General features: G+C 51.0%; 2 protein-coding genes across 3 annotated transcripts; both read left to right on the plus strand.

Moving 5' to 3' along the window:
* The first annotated feature begins 24 nt into the window (after window positions 1-24).
* Window positions 25-19,793, plus strand: PITX2 (paired like homeodomain 2). Of its 2 annotated transcripts, XM_061164209.1 has the most exons (4): window positions 25-251; window positions 4,077-4,132; window positions 15,903-16,108; window positions 18,546-19,793. In XM_061164209.1, exons 2-4 carry the CDS (start codon window positions 4,087-4,089, stop codon window positions 19,107-19,109), a joined length of 816 nt encoding a protein of 271 aa, XP_061020192.1. In that variant the 5' UTR covers window positions 25-251; window positions 4,077-4,086; the 3' UTR covers window positions 19,110-19,793. The 2 variants fall into 2 exon arrangements, with proteins under 2 accessions (XP_061020192.1, XP_061020191.1); XM_061164208.1 differs by lacking the exons at window positions 25-251; window positions 4,077-4,132 and adding an exon at window positions 14,136-15,037.
* An 808-nt stretch (window positions 19,794-20,601) lies between these two features.
* Window positions 20,602-25,257, plus strand: LOC133071585 (uncharacterized). The gene is made up of 4 exons (XM_061164084.1): window positions 20,602-20,676; window positions 21,160-21,444; window positions 21,503-21,925; window positions 24,115-25,257. The coding sequence occupies exons 1-4, from the start codon at window positions 20,602-20,604 to the stop codon at window positions 24,370-24,372; spliced, it is 1,041 nt and encodes a 346-aa protein (XP_061020067.1). The 3' UTR covers window positions 24,373-25,257.
* Window positions 25,258-26,394: the final 1,137 nt, after the last annotated feature.

Here is a 26,394-nt window from a genome sequence, read left to right on the forward strand (position 1 = left end):
GGAGGGGAGAGAGCGTGCGAGAGCGAGCGAGAAGGCTGGAGTAGAGCGGAAAGAAACTGCCAGTGACGGCTAGATTCCGGAGGCCGCTGCGCGCCCTTGGACCCCCCTCGGAACTTGGCACCCTCGGGAGCCCCGCAGTCCTCTCGGCCCGGGCTTCTCGGGCGCCGGCGGTGCAGTCCGCGTCTCGGTTCGCTGGAAATCTCTCCGGGACGCGGCGGGACGCGCAGACTGCAGCTCTCTCCCGGTAGCCGGTAAGTGGAGGCCGTCTCTCCCGCAGGGATGTGAGATAATGCGAGTTTGGAAATTTGTTCCACTTTGGAGAATCTTCACCGAAGGTGATTTGTGGCTCTTGGGGGCTGTCTTTCCCCCCGAGGTAACGCAGTTGGCAAACAGACCTTGCAAAGCCCTGTTCCTTTGGTCCCCAGCCACAGACACTAGCAATCTATGGGGTGCTGAAGTCGAGTGGGAAAGGAGACCATGGCTGGCATTTAAAAGGAGGTATCTTCCCTTAAATCTTGGTGCCAACACTGCAGGGACAAATCCTCAGACGGAGGATTAGCATTCTCAAGATAAAGGGCCGGGTACAAAGTTTCAGCTACTGGAAGATTAGCCCCCTTCCCATTGTTACCAATTGGAAAAAAGATTCCATCCTAACTGGCAGTTAGTGACCTCTCAGGCCCAAGCGAATTACCTGGGAGCCAGGCCTGAATGCCAAGCTCACACAATTACTTCGGATTATAAATCCTTTAAATTGATTACCAGTCAACTCCAATCTTGCACTTTGGGAGATACATTTTAAATGGATACAGGGGAGACGACTATTTTCCAACCATCCAGTAAGGAAAAAATTATGATTCTAAATCTGAGAAATATGTTCCTCTTTTTATTACAATTTAATGATTTTATTTTTCTTAGCAATTTAGAAGTCAAACCATCATAGGGTCCTGTGATTTTTATTTTATTTGTGCAAGCAATATGTCTTATTAAACTAAATTAAAAAAAAAAACTTTTACTACCATGAATTAAAATAATATTGGAGTTCATACATTCTAAAATATTTTATGAAAAATTAATTTGATTTAGAGCTATTTCCTCACATTCTTTTTAGGCCAGTAATAAGAATTAAAGTTGCTTTTAACATCATTTTGGAGGAAATCCATCTAAAAATACAAATACCAGTTATGTAAAGGAAACAAAGCACTTAAGCAATACAGGCTGATGATTTCTGTTGATGTCACATAAAATAAGCATACAAAGTTTCAATAATCAAACTTTGCCTAAAAATGAAATAGCTACTTCATGTATGGAATGTTCTGCTCTACCTCAGCAAAACAACACTTAAATAATTCAGGGGCTTTGTTCCTCAAGTTGAGTATGTTTGTCCCCAAGTGTTCCTAAATCACCAATATTAATTGGTTTAAATGAAGGCTTAAACTGCTAAAATACAGAACTGCGTTAAGCAGTATTTTAATTTCCTTAAATGATTACCCACTGCAAATTAATTTACTGACTAATCTCACTAATTTAGTTCATTTAAAACATGTTCTTATCATGTTTATTTTTAAACTTTCAGTAAAGATTTTGCTATAGGATAACAATGTGAATGGAAAGGAGGGAAATGTGAAAGAACATAGAATTATTAGGACGTTTCATTCCTACAATTTCATCTTATGGCAATCATCAGAAATTATTTTTAAGCAAATTGTTTTATTTCTTAGGGCTTGCCTGCTTGTGTTAGCCAGTGTGGTTCAGGGTGTTCCCATTAGCTGTGTTGGGCTTTTTAGTGAGCTCACAATAGAAAACTCAAGTTGACCAAAACAAGATTGCCTGGCTTATACCTTCCAACCAGGACATGAACTTTTGGGGTGAGAACAACTTTCAAACAGGAAAAGTTGCTCATCTTAATTTGTGAGATTAGCCACTGAAGCCCATCTCTAAATCCAGCAGCCAAATTTGTCTTGTAAGACTTGTCTTGACAGGGCAAGTTTAAGGATCAGCAGGCGGGAGGGAATTGGAGGTCTCTTTTAAAAAATTACCTTCCCCAGTTATTTAGATTCAATTCATCTAGCAGGTTTGGTCATTATGTGAAGGGAAAAAAGTGCAAATCTCAGGACTCATTTTGACTGCAAAATAAATCCCCAAGTCACAAGGACATGTAGGAGTGAGCTAAGGAACATGCCTTGACCTTCTTTTCAGTCTTTAGAGAGGAGTTCTTGAAGATTTGTTTTGTATTGCTTTGTTTGGTCTTCAGCACTGAAGCGTGGGAGTTGGGGGGGGGGGTGGAGAATGTGTAATAATCGACTGACTTTACACTGAGCAATCCGATCTTTTTCTTTTGTAGATTTTACTATTTTTAAAAATAAAAACTATCTGCGGTTACCATCTGCAAAGCTCTGACTACCGGCTAATAATGCAGCCAATTCAGAAGTTTAAAAAAAAAAAAAAGATTATCGAAATGATGATGACATGCAAATTTTCCCTGAAATTATCATAAGTAAACATTTGAAGTCTGGACTAATAAAATCCCATCTGTGTTACTTCATATCGAGTTAGTAGAAAGCTGTGATAATGAATTTTGTAATATCTCACGAACAGACATCTCAATCAGGGACTAATCCTGTGATTTTACTGCAGAATCACTAAATCTGGAATCGCCAAACTGCTACTTCTGGGCCCCCGGGCCTGCCAGGATCCGCAGAGCCCCCGCCCGCGTCCACCCGCGTCCCCAGGCGGGTGGGGGAACCGCCTGGAGATCCCCACCCCTTGGATCCCCAGGCCGCTGCGCTAGGCAGCGACCTTGGCCCGAGGCCCCTGGGTCCCTGCTCCTTCCTGGAGAGGCCGAGGAACCTAGAAATGCGCCTTAGGCCAGAGCCAGACCCCCCAGCTCCCTGGCCAACCTATGCCCCACGAACAACCCAGCAAACGCCCGCCCGAAGCCCCGGCCCTGGATCCGAGCGAGAGGTGCCCTCCCGCCGCTGGCGTACCCTGGTTAGCGTGGAGCGAGGCAGGCGCCGAGATCCGAGGGGCCTGGGGAGCTGGGACCTTCATTCTTTTCTTCTGTCTTTAAAGCAGCCGCCGCTCTTCTACCCACCCCGACAGAGCCCCCTCGCCACCCACCTCTCCCGGTTTGCCCGTGGCGGAGAAGGGGGCGCGCATTAAACGCCTGGCTCGCTGCGTTGTGGTTGGAAATTTAAAAAAAGATTTGGTTTGCCGGGGAGGAGAAGGGGGAGAACTGAGGGGAGCCGTTCTCTCAGAGCTATTTCTCTACCCTTGGCGGGCAGTAAACCCTCCGGGGACGTTTGCCCGCTCTCCTCAGTCTAACTCATTCCACCTCGGTTCCCCTACTCTGCGATCTTAAATCATACTTTAGGGTAAATAAATGACCGGGTGAGTATCTCCAGGGGAAAGTGTGGCTAAATATGGAAAAGTGGCTTCTGATAGAGGAGAGGCCCGAAGCCAGTCCGCTCTGGAGCATCCTAGGCCTTGGAGTCCTGTTTGAGTCAGAATTACAGAAAATCGAGGCGGGGGGGGGGTGTGTGTTGGGGGGGTTCTATCTAGGACAGGAGCAAGTTGACTCTGACACTATAAATGTTTACTGAGCTTCAACCAACGGACAAGCACTGTGCTGGCCTTCGCACACAGCTCCCCACGGAGAAAGTCCTCTTCACCCAGATTTTGTATCCCCGCCCCCCCCCAAGGTTATCCTCGTGTTCAGGGCTTTTAACCCGTGACACGGGGACCCCTGTGAGTAGTTGCACAGCTTGGGTTCCCAGAACGCGGTGGCTTTACCGGCTACGAGCCCCTGGACCCATTGGCGGCAGCTCTGTAGAGAGATCCAGCCCCCCACACACACACTTTGGTAAACAGTCGGATGTCCAGGAGCCGGGGCAAGGGTGGGGATGAGGCCGGGCTCGTGCTGCCGGAGACTGTCAGGTCCGAGAAACACTCCTGAAACCCAGTACGGAGGGGCGCCTGCTGGCTGCTGTTGAAGTCGTCTGCCCCGCAGGTCTGCCCCTGCGAGCCCCGTGCGCCCGCCCGCCGCCGCTTCTCACAGCCCTCCTTCTCTTGTTTTGCAGGTAACGGGGAATGGAGACCAACTGCCGCAAACTAGTGTCGGCGTGTGTGCAATTAGGTAAGAGGCGTTTCTTCCGCCAGGGTCACCCGACCTGAGACCGCGCCACGCGAGGGCGGCGAGAGGGCACGGGTCTTATGGCGAGGCCGCGCGAGGGGCGCTTCCCGGAGGGCCCGGCCAGGGCAGCAAGGAAATCAGAACCTGGACGCCGGGGGACTCTCCTAGTGGGGGGCTGTGGGTGGGGAGGGAGCCGCGCGCCGTGTCTCCAAGCCTCGGGCCTCCTTTTCGCCGGGGCCGCTGGTAGCCCGGGAGGCGCGGAGACTGAACCTCGCCCTGCGCCGGGTTGCCCGACGGTCCGGGAGACTGGCCCGTCCTCCGCTCTTTCCTCTAACTGGGTCTCTGCTCTTTGTCCTTCTCTCTCCTCGCTCCTGCCTCCCTCCCCACTCTCTTCGACACCCCGATACTTTCCCCCGCCGTCCTGGGCGTCTCTCTCCCTGCACGTGGGGCGGGCGCGCGTGGCCCAGGCGTGCAGCCGGCGGCCGTTGAATGCCTCTTCTCCAAAGACTCCGAAATCAAAAAGGTCGAGTTCACGGACTCTCCGGAGAGCCGGAAAGAGGCAGCCAGCAGCAAGCTCTTCCCGCGGCAGCATCCCGGCGCCAACGGTAAGACCTGGAGCGAGGCGCAGGCCGAGCGCTGGGCGCCCGCCTCCCGGCCTCCGGGGCTCGAGTGAGGCGCACGCGGGCGAGGCCGCCAGACCCGGCGCGCCTGCTCGGAACTTAAGACACTTGGCCTCCGGTTGGGACGGGAAGCAGCCGTCCAAGGAACGTTAATTCCTTTCCCCAAATTATACTGCACTCCTGAGACCCATCACCTCTCCCTCGCTCTTTCCTGATGATCTCCTGATGTGTGGCCTGATCTACGCACACCCCGAGCTACCTCTGCGCCTCTAGCTGGCGTGGAAAAGTGGTCCAACAGCGACCTCTGTCGCTCACTACGTCCCACTGCACGCAGCACTCCAGGGCCCACCCCGTCCCGGCGGCCCTGGGCCGCGCCCCGCCCAGGCTTGTGGGTGCGGGGTTTACCGCGGGAGGCCAGCGCGCGAGGCTTGGGTTAGCGTAGGTTCGCCCCGGTGGCGAGGTGGGGGAGCTGACAACAGCCCTACGGAGCCGGAGGGCAGCGACTGCGCGCAGCAGCTGAGGGTTGAATGGAGCGTGTGACCCCGTGGCTCCGCCGACCTGCGGTGCTGGTGGCAGGGTCTGGGTTTTGGCGGTGCGATCGATGGTCTGGTTTCACTCTGGAAGAGTCGAGGGCTATTGCTGCTCGAAGTCTGCACGCTTGTGTAAAACTTAAAACGTCCTCTGCGCACAGACCTTGTTAAATTGAATCGTGGTCTTTAGGGGTGTGTGTGAGAGAAAGAGAGAGACAGAGAGGGGTTGAAGGGACAACCTTTCCTTAGGAATACAAGAAAAGCTCACATTTGCCGTTCGTCTGTTCTTGTTTTCCAGGCTCCTTAATAAGTAAGTGCCTATTCTTAGGAGGTTGTTGACCTTTGATTATGTGAGGACATAACCACACACACACACACACACACACACACACACAGACCTCCGCCCCTAACCACCACTTTCTGGATTAAAATGTAAAGATACATATGTGATATGTGCTAGACGGGGGCGAATTGGGTCCCCCGCCAAGTAAACTTGCCAAGAAGAAAACAAAGGCTCCGCATTGGGCTTCCCAGTGAATCGGAGAGAAAAGCACCATTTGTTGGAATAAAACGCTCAAAGTGGTATGGAGCTAACCGGCCTCGACACCGCGAAATATCGCTAGTTCTCCTGCTGGGCCAGTTAAACGCTCACTTGTCCGGGATTAACCCCATGGGGTTAAATGGGGCCTTGCAGAGATAACGTCGGGTGATTTCTGTCATTAAGATTGTGTTAAATTCTTCTTCTGTTTGATAATCGGTCGTAAAAATAAATTATTACACCGGAGTATGTTTGGGATATGGTTAAAAATCAAGAGCAGCGATGCCTCCCGGAGAAAATGCTTTGTGCGGGTTGAGCCCTGCCTGGCTCCGGGCGGACTAGGGGCGCTTCCCAATGCGGCTTCGCACAGCGCGGGCTGGCCGCCGCCCAGCGAGGCTGACATTTCTCCTGCTTTAGGAGCCGAGAGATGTCCCGCATATACCCGTTTCTTGCCCCGGGAATGGTTTTGAGGACAGGTGGTTTCCACGGGAGTTTAGGACCTCTTAACCGAGAAGCCTGAGGTGGGGTGTGGGCTTCCTAGGTGGGCAAGAAGTGGGGGAGAGCCGGGGAGTCCTGTTTGCTGCAGTCACATCCTGGGCAGGTGGGCCTGGGTGTTTGCTTTTAATAATTAGCAAGTAAATAAAGAGCTAGAAATAATAAACAATTTTTCTTAACCCTTACATTCAGGCTTGGATTATTTGAGTGCTGGGAAAGGCTCTTCTCCACACAGCCAACAGTGTGTTTTCTGCCTTTTGAACTTTAGAAGAAAATTGCTGCCCAAACATGTTTAATGCCATTAATTAAGAGACACGTGATAGGAAAAAATGCTGAAAATCTTGGCTTTTAGGGAATTGGGTAGATCAAAAATGTCACACGAGTGGGCAAAGCTATCTAGTACCACTGAAGGAAGGTTGCCAGAGTCCCCTTACTGAATATAAGTAAATTTAACTTATGGAATATGCAAACTCCTAGCCACAGCTTCCTTTAAAAAAAAAGAAAAGATTTTTTTCTCCTTAACTTTTTAATAGGTTTTATTTGCTTTTAAAAAGAAAAAAATGTTTATAATGACATGCGATTTTCAAAAAGGGCCATGACATCCTATTATTGGCACGACCCTCTCATTTCCCCAAAACACGCTGTCCTCACTGAAGACTGAAAACGTTCTCTGAGTTGACAGGGTCGACCTCCTGGAGGCCCCGACTCTGTGTCCCATCCCAGTCGAGTCCCCATTCTCTTGATACCGGTAGGAATGACCCAACGTCTGGCTCGAACCCTTAAACGGGAGCGGGCAGGAAGTAGGCTGGAGACCTCCTAAAGCCAGAGGTTTGAGAGAGGGTGGAGAGAGGAGTGGCTAGGTGTGGTAAGTGGAGAGAAGAAGAGTTGACAAGTTAAACAGGACCCTCCCCCCCTTCCCCACCCCCACCCCCCTTACAGAAGGGGCAGAGGTCCGCTTGGAACGTCTCCCTGGGACAGACGTCCTTGGCTTTCCTTCCCTTTGGGTGTCCCAAAACGAGTTGCCGTTTGGAGGAACTCAAAAAGTTGTCTTGACCTTCAGGAAGAGGATGGGATGAATAAATTTCGGGGTAGTGACCCTGGATTGGGGGCTGTAATTCACCGACCTGCCGAGATCGGTCCCGGGGCCTGGCTTCGCGACCAGACCTGGGGCGGGTATCTTCCCCGGGCCTCCCTCAGAGACTCGATTAATTTTTAAATCATTCTGGCAAAGCAGTTGAGCTGAAAGTGTTCGCCCCGGGCCTCTGGTGCGCGCAGACTTCCTTCCCTAGGGACGAGGACTCCAAGGCCCCAACCGCGACACACACCGCCTCCCGAGGCAGTAGCCGGCTCCCCGTCTTCCTCGGAGCACCCGGGGTGACCCCGACGCCTTGACAGCCGCAGAGCCCCATTCATTCAATCACCAAGCGCACGCAAAGCACATTCACCGCTGATTCCTAATGGCCCCCAAAGCAAATCACCCGATTTCTCTACGCCATTACCAAACGACTTTAATGCTAACAAGCAGACCCGCAAAAGCAGCCCAGACCGCCTCTAGCAAAAAGCAAAATCCTGCTGCGTGGGGCGGCGCTTGGACCTGAGCTTGGTCAGAGAGAAAGGGGAGTAATTAAAAAAGGGGGGGCGTTAATCTTAGTGCTAACAGGGGGCAGGGGACCAGGACGCGCTGGAGGACAGTGAGGAGGACCGGAGCTGGGGAAGGAGAGCATTCCTTTTTTTTTCCTACTCACAACCCACCCCGCGCCAAATCTGCAGTTTATCCGCAGAGCTGCCTCTCCTTTGTGTATGTGGATGTGTTTTCCCCAAGAGGGGAAATTGACCGAAAGTAGTCAGGCCCCAGCGGTAGGCAGCTTTGACGGGTCGCTTTCTTCGGTCCCGCCGCGGTGCGCGCTTCAAGGTGCGCAGGGCTGGCTCGGCAGTTAACCGGCACCGCCCGCCGGTAATATATGCAGCAGTTGTTAGAGCGACTCCGGGGAAAAGGAAATGTATAACGAAAGCTTATTCGTGAGCAGGAATATACTAATGGAACAATCTGATGTCTTCTTAATCCTATGTAAAAAGCTTTGTCGTCTTCCTAATATTGACTGAATGGGTAATTAATGGCTCTTCATCTAGGCGAATACCCTATAATCCAAAGATAGGCGAAAGACAACAAGCGCAAGGTAGAAGACAAAAGGCCCAACTGCGGTCGCCACCCTCCTCCCTCCCACCCTCCACTCAGGGTCTTCAAATGGGAAAGTTTCCTCTCAGGAGAAAAAGGCAAGAGTAGGAGAGTATACATACCTTTCCCCGGCTAGGTTTAACCACAGAACCTGGCTGCCCAGCTCCATACTCCACTACTCCGTCTCTCCCCCATCAGCCCTTCCCTCTGCATTTTTCTTCTCACTTCCTCTAGAAAGTACCCCCTCATTGTGGCCCAATTCAGCACCTTTCCCCCCAAGGCACCCATTTTTCATTTAGGGAAGCGATTGATCACGGAGGACCAATATACGAGGTCCTCTGACTCAGGCAAAGAATTGAATGCCTTTCTGAAAAAGATAAAGAGATTCCATTCTTTTACAACCCAAGGCAGACAATCAGTGAGGACTAAGGTAGTTGGGAAAGAAATGAACAGAAGGAGAGGTAGTAGGCAGAATTATGTATACATGTTAAAGAGTGATCAGGAGTGATGGAGTCAACTCCACTGTGAGGCTCTGACATGAAGAATGCCCAAGATTCTCCCAGCGTGTTTTTAACAGGCTGACATTTTAATTTAAACCTTTAGAAGTAATATATTACTTGGGGTTACTACAATGAGGTGGGTTCCTTTTTTTTTTTTTTTTGGTCAGCTGACAGCTTTTAAAATATTATTTCGCTAGGGAAATAAAAGCTTCATCTCAGATTATAGGTGGGTATTTTTGGATTTATGTGATTTATGGTCACCATGACAACTAATGCTGAATGTTAGCTACCAGCATGTCTGGGAGAGGGGAAGACAGAAAGAAGGGGAACAAGAGAAATAGAAAAGGATACAGACATGAGCAGGAGGGGAAAAAATAGAGAAAAAAATAAAGAGAGAAGCGTTTCAATCCAGTTTTTTAAAAAGTGACTTTAGTTAGTCCCATGTCACTTCTGTCTCTCTCGACCTAGATATTGATGTTTATTCATCCCTTGTCTCTCTTATATCCCACACACAAGTATACCATTCTCTTTATTTTCCCACCCATAGTTGTGTTCTATGATTAAATGAGCACCTAATAAACCTGTAGCATTAACGATCTGCTGTGGAAAGGCACCACAGCTTGTGGGTTTAGTGATTGCAACATCCCCTCTAACACAACCCAGAGCTTCCTCGAATCTCTGGCTCTTCTCTTCCCCTGCCAGTGTGGGGTGACGAGAACCCCCCAGCCAGTTACCACAGACTTGAAGTGGTTGTGTGGGGGACAGAAATATGGGTACCCTTCGCAGGGACCCAGAGAGGGTGGGTGTTGCTCAGTACCTCTACAGACTTCTGATTCTGAAAGAATCTGCCACTTTTTGCAAACCTACACTTTAAAAAATTGCATTTAGGGAACTGGGGTGGGGGGTGGATCAGCTACAATAAACCTTGAATTTCTGGGTGTTCCAGCTGCATGGCTCAGGTCAGGGAAAAGCAGAGAGGCCCTTTCCAGCATGATTTGTGTGCAGAGAAAAGCCAGGCAGGGGAAGGAGGCAAGGCAGAGCCATTTCTCGGGCAAGGTGCAAGGTCTCCCTCTGAGCTCTGCACCTTACACCGAATGCTCACGCACGCACGCACGCGCACACACACACACACACACACACACACACACTCATGCCTGTCATGAGCCTTCGAGCTGAGTCCGGTAGGATCTCATCCTTGAGCTAACCTGGACCGTAGCAAGACTCCCACCCCTCTATGGCCTGACAGCGCAAGGAGACATCTAATTTCACTATCTTCCAGATGAACTTTGAGGACAAACTCCCCCCCCCCCGCCAAAGTCTCTAGTCACTTGCTTGGGTCCCAGTTCACATCTCTGCTGCCCGCTGCGGAGAGTTTAGTGGTGCTGTCTAACCCCTCTCATCGCGATGGCCAGAGGGCCTTTGTGCAACTAACACTAAAGAGTGTGAAATTAAATAAGACCTTAAGACTGGTAATCGGTGGCAAATACCAGCTAGAAACATGCCTAACCCTGTGTCACACATTTCCCTCCTCAAGGGTCTTTCTTTGAAAGAATAAGCAAGAAAACCTGATCAAAACGATATCTTCTGAGTGGAAAATCCAAACCCACACTAGGCTTCCTGTCCTCTCCCCACCCCAGCCGTGCAGCTTCCCTGAACCAACTATGCTGATTTTTTTTTTTTTTCCTGGAATGATAATTTCTGTGATGGCTGCTGAAGACATAGTCATTTCTTTTTTAAAAATGTTTATTTGTTTGGCTGTGCTGAGCCTTGGTTGTTGCATGTGGGATCCAGTTCCCTGACCAATGATCAAATCTCGGCCCCCCTGCACTGGGAGCACAGTCTTAGCCACTGGACAACCAGGGAAGTCCCACAGTAATTTCTAGAACCAGCTGAAGAGTGGGGTGGGGGATAGGTCACATAATAGTAGTGTTGAACTTGCAACATACCTAAGATTCCCTTACTTCCAACTCCTTTGTTACCTATACTGCCTATACCTGTGCACCCACAAGCTTTTTGTAGACTAAATCTAAAAATTGCCCACCACCACTACAGTTTTAACTGAAAAGTATTTCTTGTACTACATACTTGCTTTTCCTCTTCTAGACTTTTCATGTTGAAGCCCCCCTACCAACCATGGAGTGAATATGTTGGGCCTGGAAGGGGTGTCACCCAGTATCAATGTGTAAAGTGATTTGAAGATTAGGAGGGAGTTGAAACTCTGGCTAGAAAAATGCAAAGAAATACCTCCCCTGCTCCATTGGCGGGGAGGGGAGGATATATTTTGTACATTCATTTCTATCTGTAGAGAGGTATATGCATGATTTTGTTTTCACTTAACCAGAGTTCTTCAAATAATTTATCTTTCTTTATTCTCCACTTGAATTTGCAGTGGATCAATACAGTTTAAGATTCCTTATCTTTTTAGGCTTTCAGGCTGATCACCAGCACTTGCAACATCTCCTACACTTTGGCACTATGAAGAGCTCTCACTCGCCCTTGGGTTTTTCACCCACTTTGGAGTCTAGGTTAGGTCCTTCATATGTGTGTATTTGCCTTGAGGAAAGTTCTGTTCATTGACAAAGCCAATGAGCTTAAATCAAAATTCCATGCATTTAATGAGAGATGGGCTTAGAAATCTACATGGCTTTGTGGAACCTCTCGGCTCTTCTGAGGAGTTTTGAAAACCACTCAGAGCCTTCACCAAAAACTGTAACTCCAGGATTTGAAACTTGAAGAAACAAGGAAGAGAGTATGTTCACTATGGAGGAGAATCTTTCATTCTCTGATGTGATGGAGTTTCTTTGTGATATGAAGGCATGAGCATGTGCTGTTGTGGGGACTGCAGCTATGCCGGGGTTTAAGTAAAGGTATTGGAATATGATTCGTAAACATATTGGGCAGAAAAGAGCTGGATTCATATTGACTTAGTTATAGGTCATCGGCTGTCAGTGCAGTGGGAGGAGATATTTACTTTACGCATATACTTTATGATCTTGAGGGAATTAGAGGAAATTCAATAAGAAAATGGCTAGAAACATTTAAAACCCTTATTTAAAAGACTTAAGCAAATTAGAGTCTTATCAGATTAAAAACCACTACAAATGTAAGAGCATTGTCTTCGGTGAAACACTGGGGGGTCTGAGAAGGAGAGTCTACCAAATCTCAGGGATAAAACGCATCATTTAAGCACCCGATAATGAGCAGAATGTAAATTAATTTAACCTTCTTTACCAACAGGCTGCTTATGTAATATGTATAATTTAGTGATAAGATTTAAGAACCTAATATAACTGGATGGATGAGCCTCAGCTAATGCAGACCTGTCACATGGGGATGTGTTCTGCTCTGAGCAGGTGTGTGTGTGCATGGAATGGGGTTAACCAGAATAAAAGGTTAAAAAACCAGAAATGCTGATTTAAAGCATCCTATGAAGAAAGCTCCTCCTGTTAACTAAAATCTTCTTACCCTAGCATGATACTTTGGGCAGAGACTAAAGAATTCTCATTTGGTCCTTTGGACTGCTCTCAAGCTTGTTTAAGACGGGGGAGGAGTTGCAGATACCATGAGGTGGGGGAGCAGGGCAAAGGAGAGACACATAAGTTACAAACATATTTGTTGTCTGCTTTATCCACTCCACCTCAAACTGAATGAGTTTCTCAATCTTGGGAACAAGGACAAGGAGGGAGTTTTTTGAAGATACCTCATACTGGCGTTGCAAATCATTGACTGTAATGTCAAACAAATACACATTCGGGGATGATAACACTAACTCCACAATAAAGCAATCGTCAATGCAGAAACCCAGGGGAGATTAGTTTGTGCTCTTCAGCTGACCTAAGCCAGAGGACAAAAGGACTTTCACAAATTATTTTGAATGATATCTTTGGATTTCTTTCTTTAATTTCTGTGGAAATAGTGCTATAAAGATTTACATGTCCCCAAAGGTGTTTTTTTCCTTTTGTCTCAAATATATGAACAAGGCTTTATTTTTCCTTGCTGAGTGTCCTTCTAGGCTTTTGCCCTTCACCCACAGCCTACTGTCTCTGCCTGCTTGGACTCCAACAATTCAAGACAGCCTTGAGCTCCCTAGGAATAGAAAATGACTTCAAAATTATCCTTGAAATTGGTTATTTAGCAACATTCTTAATTGTATGGAAATTCATTAAAAGCATATTTTATATATAATTAGCTCAAAGTTGTTGATTCTACAGGCTTTATGGATTTGAATCTGATTGATAATAAAGTAAACAAGAGAGTCAAATTTAAAGCAAGATTCTCTGTTGCATTAGGAGGTGCTTAATACAGTGTACAAGGAATTTGAAAGCCCTAGGATATGTGTCTTAATCAACGTTAAGTAGAATGGATAAGCTTTCAGCATTTTGAAAATGCTGGGTTAGGGTTTCTATTCTATTGTGTGTTTTCTGTCTGGGGACTAATAAGCATTACAGAGAACGTGATCTGAGGCGACTTTTTATTCTTGTATAAATCCAGAGTGAACCACCAAACAGTTGTTCGTTTAAAGTCAAGGTAATTTTCTTTTGACGGGTCCATTTGCTTCTGATTTCTAATTTATTTGCCTCTCTTCTCAGGGCTCTGTCTTCTTTGCAATTAAAGTAAAGCTTCTTCAGATTAGCGCCGCAGCATTCACTTGACAGGTTGTTTGGAAAATTTAAGATCGGAGAGATGATTTGTTGGGGTTTTAAATTTTTTTTCTGGTTTTAAGTAGTATGTCTCCTTTCCTTGCAGGGGGAGAAAAACACCTCTCGGTAGGGAATGGATGTAGCGAGACAGAAGGGGAGGGGCGTGCTGGGTGCCTTGTTGATCCTTGTACCCATCAGCCTTCGACCTTTCCGCTTTTTTCCAACGAGCTTTTTACCCCCAGCCTCGTCTTTCCACCTCCCCGCCAGAACTAAAAGCCGGATCGTCTTGGGCCGGGCCGGAGCAGAATTCCCGGGAGCCGGCGGGTGTAGACTCTGCGGGCGCACCGAGGTATTAGCCCGGCCCCGCACATCTGATAGGTGCAGACAGGATGGGCCCTCCGTCACGGCTCGGGGGCTCCTGATTGGTGTGCAGCCACGTCACTCCAGCCGGCGAAGGGTCTGGGAGGAGGCGGAGGCGGGGAGGGTCGGGGAGGGTTGGGGAGGGCAGCGGCCGAGTGACGTCTCGGCACCAGGAAGCCCGCCTCTGGTTTTAAGATGTTAGGCCAACAGGGAAGCTTGGAGCCGCAGAACTGGTCCGTCGCTCGTCTGGGTGCTGGGAGCTGAGCTGCGACGAGGCCAGGCTCGAGCTCTACTGCCCGAGGGGGTGTGCGTGTGAGCACCGCGGAGGGTGCGCCCAGAGGCCCGCGCCGCTGCCGCCGCCGCCGCCACGGGAGATCTAATATCAGCTACCTGTCCCTGTCACTCTTGACACTTCGCTGTCAGGGCTGCCGTGCGGGGGGCGGGCAGAGCGCGAACGGCGTTAGCTTTCCTTATTGGAGGGGTACGAGGGGGAGGGAGGGAGGGAAGAAAGGGGTCTTTGCCCACTCTTGTTTCGCTTTGGAGCTTGGAAGCTTGCTCCCCAAAGACGCTCCGAACCATTCTCTCCTACCCACATCCCCATGTCTCTCCATTGACCCGCTGACTTTCGGCCGCTGGATCCTTTCGCTTGAGCCTACGGAAGGAATCGGGGGGCGGCTCGGCTCCAGGACTCCGCGCGGGTTGTGTTCCCGTCTCTGCCCGCGGCGGCCACCGCGAGGAAACTCCGCGCCTGGAGCGGGAAGCGGAGCAGGCGGCTGCGGCGGCCACGGGGCTTCGGCGGGGCAGCAACCCAGGACTCGTAGGGCGGCGCGCTCCTTCGTCCATGAACTGCATGAAAGGCCCGCTGCACTTGGAGCACCGAGCAGCAGGGACCAAGCTGTTGGCCGCCTCCGCGTCCTCCTCCTGTCACCATCCTCAGCCGCTGGCCATGGCTTCGGTCCTAGCTCCCGGTCAGGCCCGCTCCCTGGACTCTGCCAAGCACAGGCTGGAGGTGCACACCATCTCTGACACCCCCAGCCCCGAGGCCGCAGGTAAGGCGCCGCGCGGCCCCGAGGAAGTCGGCCCCTCCTGGGGGAGGCGTGGTGGGAGTGGTCGTTCGGCTCGCTCCCCGCAGAACTTCCGGAGCCAGGGTTGTATGTATCCCGCGTCCCTTCGCTCTGCAACGACTGCCCGGCTGGGGTGGCGCGAACCACGCGAGTCCTTCTGCACCGCCCCTCCCCCCATGACGACCCTGACCTCCCTTCCTTTTTCTGGGTCACAAAAATCCCAGCATCTCCGTTCTAGACCCTCAGAGGCCGCCTTCCCCCTGCCCTCCCCAACCCTTACGCGGTCCCTGTTCTTCTCTCGGCTTTCAGCTCCCAAGAATCTCCGCTTGTTAGAAAAATAGTTGTGAGACTACGCCTCAGAACAACAGGCGTTGTTTTTTGGTTTTCTTCTTCTTCTTCTTCTTCTAAAGGGCAGAGGAACTTGGGTGCCTCGCCGAATCCCAAAGCGTACTTTTCCTAGCCTTTGGAAACCGCATCGATATCTGAGCTTTCTACCAGGGGGAGTTCTGTAAAACACGCGCGTGTGGGTGCCCCGAGAGGTTTGATGTGTCCGCGCAGAAGCGCATAAATACACTTGAAAGCACAGGCTATAAAAATGAGTGTGCCGTCGCAGTGAGATAAACATGTAAATAAAACGTGCGGCGCTGGGGGAGGGGAGGAGATGGGGCGCGCACACCCACACTCACGTCTGCACACCCCGCAGACGCAGCGCTTTCCGTGGCCCGGAGCGGCGGCTCGCACACTCCTCCCCCGCCAGACAGCCCGGCTCTGGCCTCTGCCGCCTGGTCCAGTTGGCGTTGGCGGGCAGCAGGTGGGCATGCTGACGGGGACTTCTGTGTTTCGTTTTCAGAGAAAGATAAGAGCCAGCAGGGAAAGAATGAGGACGTGGGAGCCGAAGACCCGTCCAAGAAGAAGAGGCAAAGGCGGCAGCGGACTCACTTCACCAGCCAGCAGCTGCAGGAACTGGAGGCCACTTTCCAGAGGAACCGCTACCCGGACATGTCCACGCGCGAAGAAATCGCAGTGTGGACCAACCTAACGGAAGCGCGAGTCCGGGTAGGAGCCCGCGCGGAGCCGGGGAGGGCGTTGCTGGGACGCCAGCCTGTAGATCGGGAGGGAGGGTGAAAGGCAGAGCCGTCCGGGAGGGCTCGGGTGGATGCCTTTTCAAAGGCAGAAGGCCTCGCGGCGGCCCCAGTTACGAGGTCACAGCTCCCCCTTCCGAGACCAGCCGCGGGCCCGGAGCAGGCGCCGGGAGCGGCCCCGGCTCACCGCCCCACCACACAGCGCGCTCCCAAACGGGGCCGCGTGCATTCCGCTGCACAGGGCATTGTGTTCCCGGCTTGCATTCGCCAGACGAGCGCTAATAAAATCCCTCCCAGGCCAGGAGCTGAGGACAGGCTCCGACCTGCGCGCGTTTAACAAGGAAAACCCGCCTGAGACACGCAAGGGTTGGCCCTCCCTGGAAAACTTTCGCGCCCGGCCCAGCCGGGCCTTTTCTTTACTCGGCTCACCCTCATCACAAGGTCTTTGCGGTTTTTCTGCCACTCAGTTCTCTCCCACACCCTATCCTCTGGTTTTGTGATCTGCGGAAGCAGTTTTAATACAAAACTGCTATCCTGCCAGTCCTCTTGGAAAGAAAGGAAAAAAGGAGAAAGACTTTTCTATTTGGTTTATTTATCTTCTCTCAGGAGACTGTTACTCACACCCTTCCTCCCAATTATAATAGTTTTATTAAAGAAAAGGCTTACCTTTGTAGCAAATCTGTACTTAATGAATTGGCAAAAATGAACTTAAATAAATTACACGGTAGCAATATCCTGGTTTGTGCTGGTCGGTGGAAAACTCCAAGTTTGTTAGGATTCTGGAAGTAAACACATAGCAGGATCCAGAGGTTTTGCTGTTTAAAAAAAAAAAAAAAAAAAAAAATCTCTGGATGGAAAAAGAGCCCCCAGTTAGAACCGAGAAAGCACTGTATAGCACTAATGATGAAAAGAATAAAGACCAAAATGCACTCCCAAAGCAGAGAGAGGAAGGCACTCTCTGAGTGGCATCTGTGTAGGGAATGAGGCTAATCTAGTGGATAAAGGAACCAGGATGAAGTTGAAAATGGTTTTAGTTTAACAGCGCAGACCTATGTTCAGGCCCGGGCCGCGTGGTTTTTGCGCAAGGTCAGTTTCTCGTTAGCTCTCCTGCGCTCCGGGGAGCGGGCCTCGCACGTAACTCTTGTCGCCTGGGCAAAGTTTAGGCGGCCAGGGTAGAAAAGGCAAGTAATTTAAATGAAAACAATCCATGGGGTCTCCGGAACCCTGCGGAAAAGCCCTACCCCACCCTCTTCGGCTTTTCAGCCGTCCCTCGCTAGTTCCCTGCCGCCGCCGCGCTGGGCTCCCGCTCCCTCCGCCTGCCTCCTTCCAGGCCCGCTGCTTGTCCAGCCAAGTGGGGGATGAAGCTTGCTTTTTATAGCTGTCGGGTGCAAAGAGCAAGGGGGATAAAAAGGAAATCGAGAATGAGAAGGAAAAAGAAAAAAAAAAGCGGATTAGGCGTCTGGGCCTGGCTGAGATGTGTAATGTGAAACATCACCGGTGTCAGCTCGGAAATCTCGGGCCAGGCCTCGCTCCAATACACAAAAGCCGCCGTCTGGGGCGACGGGCGGGCCCGATGTGGATTGAGAACGGGGTTGCGTCTGGGCCACTGGAGGCGGGTGGGGGCTGGCCGGGCTGGGCGACCGCCCGCAAAGCCCTGCAACTAGGCCGGGCCGGGCCGGGCCGGGCCGGGCCGGGCAGGAGCAGCGCCAGGCGCGCGGGCCTGGCCTGGGTGGGCGGAGAGTGTGAAGGAGCGGAGCGAGGGGTGGGGAAGGCTGTAGAAGCGCAGGGTTCCCGGAGATTTACACGCCAAACTCATGGAGTTTAATGAGCTGTCGGGGAGGTGGGCTTTTGCTTTTTATTTGGTTCTTTTGGCTAGGCGAGGAAGGGGGTCGCGGCCGGGCGCCTGATGAGGGCGCTCGTTCTGTGGAGTAGCGGGGCGGCAGTGAAGATCCGAGAGGGGAGGAGGTCTTGTGGGAGAGCGCGCGGGCCTCCCAGCCCCGTGTCTTCATCCCTGGGTCTGTAGCTTTGAAATGCAAGCAAGTTTGCAAGGTGGCCGGGGAAGGGTTGGGCAGAGAGCCCGCTGCTCCGCATTCATTTTGCAGTAAGTGTTTTTGGCCCCTGAGGAGGACCGGGGTTAGTGAACACGCCACCCGCAGGCCGCCGGGCGTTGGGCTGGGGTTTGTGGCGCGACTCTGAGCCCGGACTCGCAAGCCTGAACTGGTCGGGGCCTCTTCGTTTGGACGGGGCTCTGGCAGCTTGGGGCTCGGGGCAGGGGAGGACGGCTGGGGAAAATTGTGGCGGCGAGAGGGTACACTTATGTGTCGGAGGTGGGGATCGCTAGTGCTTTCCGGGATCAAGGTTTTACTAATCCGATCTGTGGCGTCTGTTCACTCCTTGCCCTCCATCCCCAGGTTTGGTTCAAAAATCGCCGAGCCAAATGGAGAAAGCGGGAGCGCAACCAGCAGGCCGAGCTGTGCAAAAATGGCTTTGGGCCGCAGTTCAACGGGCTTATGCAGCCCTACGACGACATGTACCCGGGATATTCGTACAATAACTGGGCCGCCAAGGGCCTCACTTCGGCCTCCCTGTCCACCAAGAGCTTCCCTTTCTTCAACTCTATGAACGTCAACCCCCTGTCGTCGCAGAGCATGTTCTCCCCGCCCAATTCCATCTCGTCCATGAGCATGTCGTCCAGTATGGTACCCTCAGCGGTGACCGGCGTCCCGGGCTCCAGCCTCAACAGCCTGAATAACTTGAACAACTTGAGCAGCCCTTCGCTGAATTCCGCGGTACCGACGCCCGCCTGCCCTTACGCGCCGCCGACTCCTCCGTACGTTTATAGGGACACGTGTAACTCGAGCCTGGCCAGCCTGAGACTGAAAGCAAAGCAGCACTCCAGCTTCGGCTACGCCAGCGTGCAGAACCCGGCATCCAACCTGAGTGCTTGCCAGTACGCCGTGGACCGGCCCGTGTGAGCCGCGCCCCACTGCACGGGGATCCTAGGACCGTGGATGGGGCAGCTCTGCCCTTGAAAGACTGGGAATTATGCTAGAAGGTCGTGGGCACTAAAGAGAGAAAGGGAGAGAGAGAGAAGATATAGGGAGAAAAGGAAACCACTGAATTAAAGAGAGCTCCTTTGATTTCAAAGGGACTTTCTCAACGTCTGACATCTTTCACTAAAAGTATTTCCAACAGTTGCGAGGACACACAAATGTTTGACTGGATATGACATTTTAACATTACTATAAGCTTGTTATTTTTTAAGTTTAGCATTGTTAACATTAAAATGACTGAAAGGATGTATATATATCGAAATGTCAAATTAATTTTATAAAAAGCAGTTGTTAGTAATATCACAACAGTGTTTTTAAAGGTTAGGCTTTAAAATAAAGCATGTTATACAGAAGCGATTAGGATTTTTCGCTTGCGAGCAAAGGAATGTATATACTAAATGCCACACTGTATGTTTCTAACATATTATTATTATAAAAAATGTGTGAATATCAGTTTTAGAATAGTTTCTCTGGTGGATGCAATGATGTTTCTGAAACTGCTATGTACAACCTACCCTGTGTATAACATTTCGTACAATATTATTGTTTTACTTTTCAGCAAATATGAAAAAAAAATGTGTTTTATTTCATGGGAGTAAAATATACTGCATACAAATTGGTCTGGATTCTTTCTGCCCTCCTCTGTTGCCTGGCCAGGGTTTCTCAGTTACTACTTCCTAAACAAACCAGTTCCCTCTGCCTGCCTAGTTAAATACACAAGGCAGCAGTACTTATTTAAATTTGGTAGAAATAAATTATAGTCATTCATCAGAAACTCAAAAAAGAGGCACTCAGGAAAAAAAAAAAAAAAAGCTGCAAAGTCTGTTCTTCTCTCCCAGATTTTTCTTTGGCTTAAACCCAAGGGATTCCATTATTGCTAGCTAGCAAATAATAGAAGAGAGAAAGAAGAAAGGAGAAAGAAATGTAGAAAGTACCTTAGCTTGGAATGACTCTCAGCTTTGCTCCTTTGGGGAGGGAACCAGCACACCCAGTAAATTGTTCTGGAGAAGTATGTGTGTATGTATACATGTACAGTTTATATACATTCCTCTCAAGAGGAATAGGTCTATAAGTTTACAAGGAAACACCTCCAGTTCAAAATATTTAGGCCTCCACGTTTATCTTTCAGGCTTAAGTAGAGAGATTCTTCATGTTATATTACATTACTATTTCCAAATCCTTTTGAGACATTAAAAGAAACAAAGCCCATTTCTAATAACCACAGCCCTTTAGTTTCTCAAAGAGCCCAGGGGTTGAGAGGTTACAGTGGAGTTTCCTGAGTCTTGTCGAGCAATATGTAGTTGAGGCAAAGGTCATGCTCCCCGTGTTTTGTTTTAAATAATATTGACCCATTAATTCTAAACCTGCTTGTTCCTGAAATTATACAGGATTATAGTTTGCAAACTGCGGGACAATGAAGCAAATCAAGATGAATTACAGCCCTGGCCCTCCCTCCCATCCTCTGACATCTAAACGGGGAATGAGGTCGGTGTGTTTAAAAGAGCGTTAAGCACCCATTCTTCTTTTGTTGGTGATTTTCAGCTTTTTTCTTTTTTAATGTGAAATTTAATTTTGTCACAAATAGTAGCAAATACGACTTAGTCCCAAAGACTTCATAACCGTGGCGCAAGGGAGGTCGGTGTGTTGGGGGCGGGGGGTTGGGGGGCAAGTTCTGAGGTCTTTGCTCTTCGAATCACCGCCCCTCCTGACCCCGCGGTGGGCGACGACGACAAACATCACCCTGGGGAATCCGGAGCGAAAAGTAGCCGCCGGTTTTCTGGGGCCGAGAAAACCTGTGTTTTTGCGCTTAGGTTGCTTTTATCTGACCGAGACTCTACCTATAAGCTTTTGGAGCTCAGACACCGAGTCTTTGTTCTGCATGCGACTGCTGCTGCCACTTAAAGAGATCGCAGATAATGTCCCCGATTTAAGATCAGTGCTTAATGCACATTAACTTTCTTTCTTTTTTAAGCTCTGCCTCCGACCTGCGGAGGGATCACGCGGCAGTGGAGGGCAGATAAAAGCCCTTTGGACGAGGTTCACCGCCGTCCTTGTTGTTCACTTGGGAGCAGTGGAGAGGAAAACGGTCCCCACGGGCGGACTTTGGCTTCTGGAGGCGCGGGGCTGGTCGGTCTCAGCCTCGCGGAGCCTCCGCCGGGCTCGGGGGCGGGGGAGGGGCGGCGGGGGAGGGGCCGGGGAGCAGGGATTTGGGGCTGGGGGGCTGGATGCGCCAACAAGACCTGCTGGGAGGATTGGCGTCTGCGGGGCCTAGAGTGACTTGGGAGCTCGGGGTGAGGAGGTGGATCTCGGCCTAGTCGGCTTGTGCTGAAACTGAACTCTTATTTCGAGGAAATCAATCAATCCGCAGGAAACAAAAATGGAAGTCGAGGTTGGGGAAGACTTGTCACTTCCCCGACTTGAGTGGTGCGGGCTGGGGGCGGAGACTTGGGAGACTGAAGAGAGGCCCTTACTCCCACCTCAGCGCCTTTCCCAGGACTCCCAGAAGGGAGAATGACCCTCCTCACCTCCCTTTCCCAACCCACCCTGGCTCGCCTTTCAGCCCCTTCCTGCACCTCCTTTTCCCTTCAAGTGAGAATAGCCTAGTTCCCGAGCTGCCGGAGTCGGTTCCCTCGCCCCTCCCGCTTCCACGCGGGTCCCCCCCACCCCCCAGCCACCGTTACTGCCACCACCTCGGTTCCACTCAATCGATTTTTGCTGCAGGTCAACATTTATTACCGGTGAGTGTGAGGGTATTTTTTCTCCTTCTCTAGGTCTCTTAATGATTTCTGAGCTAGTTGTGTATTAAAGTGCTTAAAGGAACCTTTAACGTAATCTATAGCATGAACACCAGCCTCCTCCTCTTGGGATCAAAGATGGCGAGCTGGAGGTCGGGGCCCCCAGGAGTCCAGGCATCTGGAGTCTTCAGCCCTGGTCGCCCATCTCTGGGCCCCTGAGGCTGGGGAGGGCTAGGGCAGGAACCCCGCGCAGACAGTTCGCGGTCCAGGGGCTTTTCCTTCCCGCCCCCCCTCACCTGTTACTCTAATCCTTTCTCTGGTCTGTCCACCTTTTTTAAACTTGAATTTTTAAGGCCCCAAACTCTTCTTCTCCCTAATACTGAATTCAAATTGGTGGAGACCTGGGAAAAGGTAGATAGAGCCCACATTTGTTTCAATTTCCCCCCACTTCCTAAATCTGAGTTTGACGGCCCACAGCATGATTAGAAATGTAAAAAAATACGCTGTGCAGCCTGGGCCCTGTAGGCGGTTTGGTTAGGAGGCTCATCCTCCCTTTTTCCTCCTGGCCCTGTTCTTTCTCCCACCCCCACCCTTTTCCTGCGAGGTGCTGAAACCCGGGAGTCACTTTAGGAGAACCAAGAAAAAAAAAAAATTTTAATGGAAAAAAAAAAGTCTTAAAAGTCCCAATATTCCTCGAAAGCCCCATAAATTAACCCTAGGAAGAGCGGCGAGTTCTTTTAAAGCTAGTCTATAAAAATCTAGCGCGATATCGAAGGAGAACGACCCTCCCCCGCACCCCCGTCGAGAATGTGACCAAACAAAGGTCTGTCCTGCAATCCACACCCTAATCCACGGGCGCCCTCGCCGCCGTCGCCAGGGCTCCCCAGCCTCCGGCCGCTCACAGAAGCTGCAAAACTGGAAGTCCCCGGCTCGCTGCTTAAATTTTTGAGAGGAATGAAAAATAAAGGGGGGGGGGGGAGTGTAATCAGATCAGAGGCATTTATGAATATAGAGTCCCCATTGATTGTCTAATAAAACCCCTTTGCAAGCTGCAGTTAATCTGAGCCCAAGGAGCACAGCCAGAATCGTGGCTGATGGAGGAAAGAGAGGTCTGGAAGTAAACGGGAGAAATTTCTTATAGATTTTCAGAAGGAAATTTTAAAAGCTCTCCTTTCTCTCCCAGCCTTCCTAATCTGAAAGTTGCATTTTAACTGAAATTGAAAAAAAAAAAAATTGAAGATGAGATTTTTTTTTTTAAAAAATGGGTTGTGAGGAAATCCAATTTTAGACACATTCCTAATTTACTTTTTCAGGTTTTTACTTTGATCTTAAGTTTATTTATCACTGGCCCCACCCCACCCCTAAAAGGAATACTTCTCATTGTCTTTCTAACTGAAAAGATAGAAAACAGAATTTATTGTGCATGGGATGCATAACTCCATTTACTTCCGTGCTGAGCATTTTATGCATTTTATATAAATGTTGATTTTAGATTTTGTTTGAAGATTAGAGAAGGCCTGGAAGAAATAAAATAGCCCATTAAAGATGTATTTAATTCTACTTAATTGCCTTTTAAAAAAAATAATTGCTACTCCTGTTGTAACAGTGCGCTGTTAACAATTCAATGGCAGTTGTAGAAAACTGGAGATAGTGGAAACTAAAGTTACTCAGTCAAAGAATGATTGAAAGAACCATCTCCTTTTAAAAGAAAAAATTTAGAAACATTAATGAGTATACGGTAAAGGTGTTTACTTTTAGGGGGCTGGGTGGGGGGCCGCATTTTCTTTCTCCTCTCAGAAGGGCTAAGAGAAGTTCAGACTCACTGGGCCCTCCCTGAGCAGGGTGTGTATCACCATCCCCTGACATTGATGGATCTTTCCTGAGCTATTTCTCCTATTCTGTTGTTCCTGCAAAAATGTTTAAGGTGTTTGCCCCACCCCTTGCTTTCTATCTTTTTCTCCCCCTATCTTTTCCCTCTTCTGTTTTCTTTATCCACTCCAAAGTGGGCTTTTTGTTTATATGCTTGCTTGCTTGCTTGCTTGCTTGTTCTCTAACAACTTAGAAAATGACCTGCTCACTTGTACCAGGACTAAGGCTTGGGGTAGTTTCCTTTGAGCTCCGAGACTCCCTCTCCCAATGCTTCCTCTGTCCAGGAGCAGCGAAGTCTTTCTGACTCCTTGAATAATTTGCAGCAGTCCCCCCTGCAGGCAGTCCTGGGCAGGAACCTTTATCTTCGTTCCTTTGGGGAGATGAGACCTGGAGTCTTTTGTGCTGCTGTCCCTGAAAAGTCGGTGGAACAGCATATGGAACATGACTTGGAACCACGACTAATGGTAACCTGGTTTGGGGGCACTTCCTCCGTTCTGCTTAGTATCAACAACCCAGCCCACTCAACCCTGCTTCTCTGGGCGGATATCTGGGTGGGGTTACTGCACCCAGATGAAACTTGATGGCATCTTCCTCGGTCCTCCCGGATGAACTGGCACAGCCTTCTCCAGGGTCACTTCACGCGGCCGCCCGTGTTGGATGGACCGTGAGTCTGACTGATACACCCCTGCATGTGGGCACGGCAGAGGTGGAGACCCTGCCGGCTGTCCCCAGCGCCACAGAAAGGGATTTGCCAACTGCCAGAGCCCAGGGCGACAGACGACAGGTCACTTTGTTAGGAAATAAGATAATATCCAACAAAAGAAAGTAAAATAAAACCCTTCTTAGGCGGGCGCTGGGCCTCCGGGCGATGTTCATTCACAGGGCTCTCCTAACCTCAATGCCTCCACCCCAGCCTAAAACCCGTGAAATCATAGGAGCCACTCTTATCTGATGAGGCAGGATCTTGTTTGTCAGATTCTCCGACAGGGGCGAAACACTCCCGTCTGCAAATTCAGGGCTGCAGCTCCCGGCGCGAAGCTCCCCTCCCCAGCCCGGAGCCTGCCTGCCTCGTGCAGCCCTGCGCCCGGAGTGCCAGCCTGGACAGCTGACCCGGGCGTTCTGGACCCCTGGATTCTGCAGGGCCACGCGGCCCAGCCCTGCGGGGGACCCGCGAAGCCGCCGCTCCACCTGACCGTGCGCCCGGGGGGCGGCATCACCCTGGGCCTCCCTGCCGCCGAACTGTGGCTCCGGCACCACTTGCTATTGACCACAACAGCTGCTTTATCTTGATGTTCCTTTTTTTTTGGCCGGCGACGTGGGAGAAGGGCGGTGGCCAGACGTGCCGCCTCGCATGACCCTGACGGTATTTTCAGAGGCACCCGGAGAAGCGGCGGCCCAGAGGGCAACCTACGCACCTCCGGGGACTCTTCTCGGGTCCCTCCGGACAACAAAACCGGAATCTAATCCGCAGCTGCCGCCGCCCCCCCACCCCCACCCCGCCTCCCGCGGCAGGCCTAGCCTGCCCGCCGCCCCGGGCGAGCGTCGGACCCAGGCGGCCCGGGAGCCACAGCTTGCCCTCAGAGTCCCGCTGGGCCGAAGCGCCCGCCGCCCCTGCACGCGCCGCTCAGGGCCTGGGCGGCGGCGTCGTGGGCGGTCGGGGCTCGGCCAGGGCGCGGCCTCCCGGCTGCGCTTCCAGGGAAGCGCGCTGGGCTCTGACCGCGGATCCGCCTGCTCGTCTGCCCTCTGGGAGTCGGCTTAGGGAGGCCCTGGCCGGAGGAGAGCCCCCCCACCCCGCCACACCGCATCCCCCTCACCCTCTCTGGGGCTTCTTCGCCTTCGCTCCCAAGCGGCCATATACCTTGAATGGGTCTTCCCTGGCTGCCTCCCTCCAAGCTGCCCCTCGAAGCCCCGGGGTTGAACATTAACCAGTCGGAGCTATAGAGTGGGGTAAAACATTACGTATAAAAATGAATCATCTATCCGATCCTGGGAAAGAGAACCTATAGCGAGCTCGGCGTCTAGTGCTGCCTCGGCCATGCTACCGGTCCGACGCACCGACCCTCCTGGCGGCCGCTTCCCCAAGGACGGCTGCCGGCGGCCTGGGTCCAGTGGGAGCTGCAGGGCTCCGAGTTCCCGGATCAGTCTTTCTCCTTGAGGAGCCCAATGTCTACACCTTCTAACACAAGCTCACGTCCTTTCCCCCCACACTTGAGGTACACAGAAAGGTCTGGAACAGTTTTTTCTCTCTTCCAAAGGTTAGTGGGAGCAGCTACGGTTCCAGGAGGAGCCGCAGCTCAGGGGATCTGGACAGCCCAGGCTGAGCGGTTGATTCCGGAGATCAAGCCCCAGCTCCGGCGCCTCCAGGTGGACCCCGGGAGGCAGGGCTGGGTGCGCAGGGAGCTGAGCGGGAGCTGGGCCCGAGTGGAGGCGTGCAGTGGGCGGCGCAAGGGGCGGGTGTCCGGGTCCCGAGTCTTGAGACCGCGCAAGCCCTGGCCAGAGGTTTCGGGCTGAAATCCCAAGTTCAGGTCCCACCCCAAGCCGCACTCGCCCGGTCCTGCCGTTTTCCTACTCAGACCTCTTGTTTCTTTAAACATAAATGATAG

This window comes from Dama dama, chromosome 17 (genome assembly GCF_033118175.1).
Source record: "Dama dama isolate Ldn47 chromosome 17, ASM3311817v1, whole genome shotgun sequence".
Taxonomy (NCBI): Eukaryota; Metazoa; Chordata; class Mammalia; order Artiodactyla; family Cervidae; genus Dama; species Dama dama.

What these genes read in the sequence shown, in the direction of transcription:
- PITX2 (XM_061164208.1), top strand. Translation starts at nt 14,830, where the DNA reads ATGAACTGCATGAAAGGCCCGCTGCACTTGGAGCACCGAGCAGCAGGG. An exon ending in CCCCAGCCCCGAGGCCGCAG is followed by an intron (nt 15,038 to 15,902) that starts GTAAGGCGCCGC and finishes TTTCGTTTTCAG; the next exon opens with AGAAAGATAAGAGCCAGCAG. An exon ending in TAACGGAAGCGCGAGTCCGG is followed by an intron (nt 16,109 to 18,545) that starts GTAGGAGCCCGC and finishes CTCCATCCCCAG; the next exon opens with GTTTGGTTCAAAAATCGCCG.
- LOC133071585 (XM_061164084.1), top strand. Translation starts at nt 20,602, where the DNA reads ATGAAGCAAATCAAGATGAATTACAGCCCTGGCCCTCCCTCCCATCCT. An exon ending in CTAAACGGGGAATGAGGTCG is followed by an intron (nt 20,677 to 21,159) that starts GTGTGTTTAAAA and finishes TTCTTTTTTAAG; the next exon opens with CTCTGCCTCCGACCTGCGGA. An exon ending in GACCTGCTGGGAGGATTGGC is followed by an intron (nt 21,445 to 21,502) that starts GTCTGCGGGGCC and finishes ATCTCGGCCTAG; the next exon opens with TCGGCTTGTGCTGAAACTGA.